Raw genomic sequence first — 5,070 nt, forward strand, 5'->3', positions numbered from 1 at the left:
CCAATGGGTATCATCGCAATTTCCTCAGCTGTACCTCATGAATATTATCACCATTTCCTCCTCATTCTCGTACTTATTTTATTTTAACACATTTCCCGGACAAATTCCAGACTTGTTTTATTAGCTCGTTAGGCGAACTGCCCCGTTGACAGACAATTTCCATTTTAAAATTGTAAACTGCCATAAGATAAGGAAGCTTGAATAATCATGCAAAAATGATTTAAATTTGCGATAAGATACAGAAGCGTGAAGAAGTACTGTGCTCTTCCTACAGCAGAAAAATATGGCTGAAGAGCAAATAGAGATGTCGAGTTTGGAAGAACGAATTGAAGAAAAGAAGCAGAATGGGAAAACAACCGATTTGCAAAAGACCGACAATACTGCTGCCGCTCCTTCGAAGGATTCAGATATCTCAACATGGGAACTTTTTAAGTATGCCGATTCATTTGATCTGTGCCTTATGGTATTCGGCACTGTAGGAACCATTATAGATGGAATGACCACACCTGTGATGCTGCTTATATTGAGCAGTCTGATGGACACACTAGGAAATGATCCATCGGCTGGGGAATCGCGTGATAAAATCAGAACGGTAATCATCATTTCTTTTAAACAGAAAAAAGGTAGCATAATATCCATCTCGCACATTGATGAATGCCTCAGTGTTGGTTAATTGTGCAGTTTACTTTACGTATGGTGTATTTTTCAATAGGCGTGTTTTTCGCTGCGTTTCTAGGTGGGTATAATAAGGCTTAAGCTCTTCGTTTTCCTTTTCACTACTGCCTGAGAAGGATTTTTTATGATCTCATCTGTGACTAATTGTCTGGTTTGCTTTGTTTTTTCAGAGGCGTTCTGTTGGGCAAGGACGGGTGAAAGGCAGGCATCTAGGATGCGTATAAAATATTTGAAAGCGGTATTGAGGCAGGAGGAGGGATTCTTCGACACCCAAGGCACCACCACATCAGAAGTGGTTACCAGCGTTACTAATGATACTCTCGTTATACAGGACGTATTTGCTGAAAAGGTATGTATGATCTTAATTTTTCTCGTCTAACTGCTCAGTGTACTGACTCTTCATTAAAGTTTCTAATCGTAATCCTTTTGGGAGATTGTCCATCTTCAGGTACCCAGCTTCCTCATGAATGCTGCTTTATTCGTCACCAGTTATTCTGTGGCATTCTATTTGACATGGAGACTGGCATTAGCGTCATTTCCTTTCGTTATGTTGCTGATAATTCCTGGGGTAATGTATGGACGGATTCTGGTGGAGACTTCTCGCAAGTTGAATGAAGCATATAATATAGCTGGCAATACTGCGGAGCAAGCTCTTTCATCCATTAGAACGGTCTTTTCTTTCGTTGGAGAGGAGAGGACAATGACCAAGTTCTCGGATGCCCTTAATGTAACTATACTGTTTGGGCTCAAGCAGGGTCTTGTCAAAGGTTTGGCAATAGGAAGCGGAGGAGTGACCTTCTGTATCTGGGCGTTCAACGCTTGGTACGGTAGCACTTTGGTTATGTTTCATGGCGGAAGCGGAGGAAAGATTTTCGCGACTTCAGCTTGCTTACTTATGGGAGGCTTGTAAGCTTTCTACCTATCCATTTCTCTTTCTCAATTATTTCTCTTTCGTATGTTCAACCAGAATTTCTGGAATCGGTGATGTGGTTGCAGAGGTCTGGGGACTGCGCTTCCGCTTATCAGATACTTTTCAGAAGCACGTGTCGCTGGTAAACGTATCTTTCAGATGATTGAAAGAGAACCGACCATTGACTCGGAAGATCCAAAAGGAGAAATATTGCAGGAGGTCATCGGCGAAGTTGAATTTAGAAACGTTGAGTTTGCATATCCATCTCGACCCGAGTCCAAGATATTTCACAATTTCTGTCTAACCATTCCCGCAAGCAAGACCGTTGCGTTGGTGGGAGGAAGCGGGTCAGGCAAATCTACGGCTGTGGCGTTGATAGAGAGGTTTTATGATCCCCTGGGTGGACAGATTCTGCTTGATGGAGTGAACACTAAAGCGCTACAGTTGAAATGGTTGCGTTCCCAAATTGGATTGGTAAGTCAAGAACCTGCACTCTTTGCTACATCGATCAAGGAGAACATCTTGTTCGGAAAAGAGGGAGCCGACATGGACCAGGTTATTGCTGCCGCCAAGTCTTCCAATGCTCACAATTTCATCAGTCAACTACCAGATAGTTATGACACACAGGTAAATTTTCCATTTGTTTAAATCGCAAACTCCATCTCAACCACATACATTCGATTTGATTTTCCTTCCATTTTGGGGAATACAGGTGGGTGAGCGCGGAGTCCAGATGTCGGGAGGGCAAAAGCAACGTATAGCTATTGCAAGAGCTATGCTCAAAGATCCCCGTCTACTTCTTCTCGACGAGGCCACAAGTGCCCTAGATGCAGAGTCGGAGAAGATCGTTCAGGGTGCTCTAGACCAGGCTTCAGTCGGCCGCACAACTATTATAGTTGCTCATCGCCTTTCCACCATCCGAAACGCGGACATGATTGCGGTGGTTCAAGCTGGTCATGTGATCGAGACAGGTGCGCATAACGATCTCATACATAAACCCAACGGAGCATACGCTACTTTGGTGCAACTGCAACAGGCCGCGGCAGATAAGCCAGATGAGAGATTGGAAGGGCCCGGTATTCTACGCCAACAGTCTTTGAGACCAAGCAGCATTAGCGCATATAGTAGATCGAGTTCGAACAAGTCCGTATCAGTCCAGCAAGAACTGGTAGATGAACAAAAGCTTCCTGCCGCCCCCTCATTCCGTCGACTTTTTCTTCTAAATGCTCCGGAATGGAAGCAGGCTCTATTAGGCTGCTCAGGAGCCTTAGCGTTTGGGGCAGTTCATCCTGTTTATTCCTTCTTCCTCGGGGCAGTTATACATGTATTTTTCCTCAAGGACCATGACCAGATCAAATCCAAAATCAAGGAGTACAGCGTCATTTTCTTGGCCTTAGGAGTAATATCGTTCTTATTAAACGTGTTGCAGCACTACAATTTCGCAGCTATGGGAGAATATCTCACTAAAAGAATTCGCGAGCGGATGCTGTCCAAAATCCTGACATTCGAGGTTGGGTGGTTCGATAAGGACGAGAATAGTAGCGGGTCTATTTGCTCCAGACTCGCAACAGAGGCCAATGTGGTAAGTATCTCATATGAAGGTCTTAATATTTCTAACAGAATTGTGATTATGTTACGATTTTCTAATGATTTGAATATGCTATTTGCAACACAGGTAAGATCTCTGGTGGGAGATCGCATATCATTACTTGTACAAACTGCATCCACTACGACAATAGCCTTTACGATGGGTTTGATCATAGCATGGCGTCTTGCCATTATAATAATTGCAGTGCAACCCCTCATCGTATTATGTTTCTACACCAAAAAGGTCCTCCTCAAGGCCATGTCTGAAAAGGCTATCAAATCTCAAGGTCAAGGCAGTCAACTCGCGGCAGAGGCTGTGGCTAACCATCGTACTATTAGCGCCTTCTCTTCACAGGAGAAGATTCTCCGTCTCTTCGAAAAGACACAAGAAGGCCCTCGCAGAGAAAGTATTAAACAATCTTTGTATGCAGGATTCGCCCTCGGAGCATCGCAATTTATCACTTTAAGCAATACGGCTCTGGACTTCTGGTATGGAGGGCAACTTGTTTTCAAAGGGAAAATTACTTCCGAAGCACTTTTCCAAGTTTTCTTCATTTTGATGAGCACCGGAAAAGTGATAGCAGACGCAGGAAGTATGAGCAGCGACATCGCTAAAGGCTCTGATGCTGTCGAATCTGTATTTGGCATCCTAGATAGAGAGAGCCGCATAAACCCAGACGATGAAAGGGGTGAGAAAACGGTTAAGATAGAAGGAAACGTGGATGTGAGAAATGTAGACTTCGCTTACCCAGCTCGCCCAGAAGTTATGATCTTCAAGAATTTCTGCTTGAGGATAAACGCAGGCAAAAGTATGGCTCTTGTAGGACAAAGCGGATCGGGAAAGTCGACGATCATTGGATTAGTTGAAAGATTCTACGACCCGCTAAAAGGATCAGTGAAAATTGATGGCAGTGACATCAGGTCCTTCAATCTGAGGAGTCTGAGAAAGCACATTGCTCTGGTAGGTCAAGAGCCCACTCTGTTCGGAGGAAGCATTCGAGACAACATTCTCTATGGCAAAGAGAATGCCAGCGAGGTGGAGATGATCGAAGCTGCCAAGGCTTCCAATGCTCACGACTTCATCAGGTAAACTCTGCAGTTGAAGCAGATTGTTAATGACTAAATTATGATTTATTCAATCGGTTACAAATGAAACAAATTATTTATTCAATATAAATTAAGATACATTGAATCAAGTCTGGTCACTGAAATTCACTTGGATTTGTGAAGCTCTTTGGAGGAGGGGTACGACACAAACTGCGGAAATAGAGGAGCTCAATTGTCAGGAGGGCAAAAGCAGCGGATTGCGATAGCGAGGGCGATAATAAAGAATCCAAGCATATTACTGCTGGATGAGGCAACAAGCGCGTTGGACAGCCAGTCAGAGAAGATTGTTCAAGAGGCGCTGGACAGAATAATGGTGGGAAGAACGAGCATTGTGGTAGCTCATCGACTGACCACCATCCAGAATGCAGATTCGATTGCTGTGATTCAAGAAGGGAAAGTGATTGAGGAGGGAAGTCATTCGTATCTGATGAGCAAAGGGGAAGGCAATCCATATTACTCTCTCGTCAACATGCAGCGACACCACCACTAGATTCTCATCTTACCAACACAGTAAAGTATTGTCCATGATCCACGTAGTAAATCTTCCTTTGTGCCTTCGTTTAAATATGCAGTTTGGATGGTCAAATATATGGCATTCCCGCTGGCTCGGAATTTCAATGTAACTCTGTTTAATGAAAATTTGACAGCAAATTTCTGTTTTATTGGAGCCTTAAATATTTTAAACGTATTTATATTTCACCATATTTGAAGTTTATTAATACTAAAGCAATCTTTGGGATAAGTCGATGATGTGTTTAGGTTTAATATCTTATATTCTTGAACAGCCAAAA

The 5,070-nt window shown here is 43.3% G+C and overlaps 1 protein-coding gene across 1 annotated transcript; it reads left to right on the plus strand.

The window, feature by feature from the left end:
- The first annotated feature begins 283 nt into the window (after positions 1–283).
- On the plus strand, positions 284–4,850 carry LOC149207154 (ABC transporter B family member 15-like). Its single transcript, XM_089397940.1, has 8 exons — positions 284–592; positions 682–736; positions 846–1,024; positions 1,124–1,581; positions 1,672–2,212; positions 2,298–3,167; positions 3,261–4,258; positions 4,403–4,850. Exons 1-8 carry the CDS (start codon positions 284–286, stop codon positions 4,767–4,769), a joined length of 3,777 nt encoding a protein of 1,258 aa, XP_089254066.1. The 3' UTR covers positions 4,770–4,850.
- Positions 4,851–5,070: the final 220 nt, after the last annotated feature.

Source organism: Pinus tabuliformis, chromosome 1_2, assembly GCF_031772625.1.
Source record: "Pinus tabuliformis cultivar Carrire ecotype Pingquan chromosome 1_2, CPIR1, whole genome shotgun sequence".
NCBI lineage: Eukaryota > Viridiplantae > Streptophyta > Pinopsida > Pinales > Pinaceae > Pinus > Pinus tabuliformis.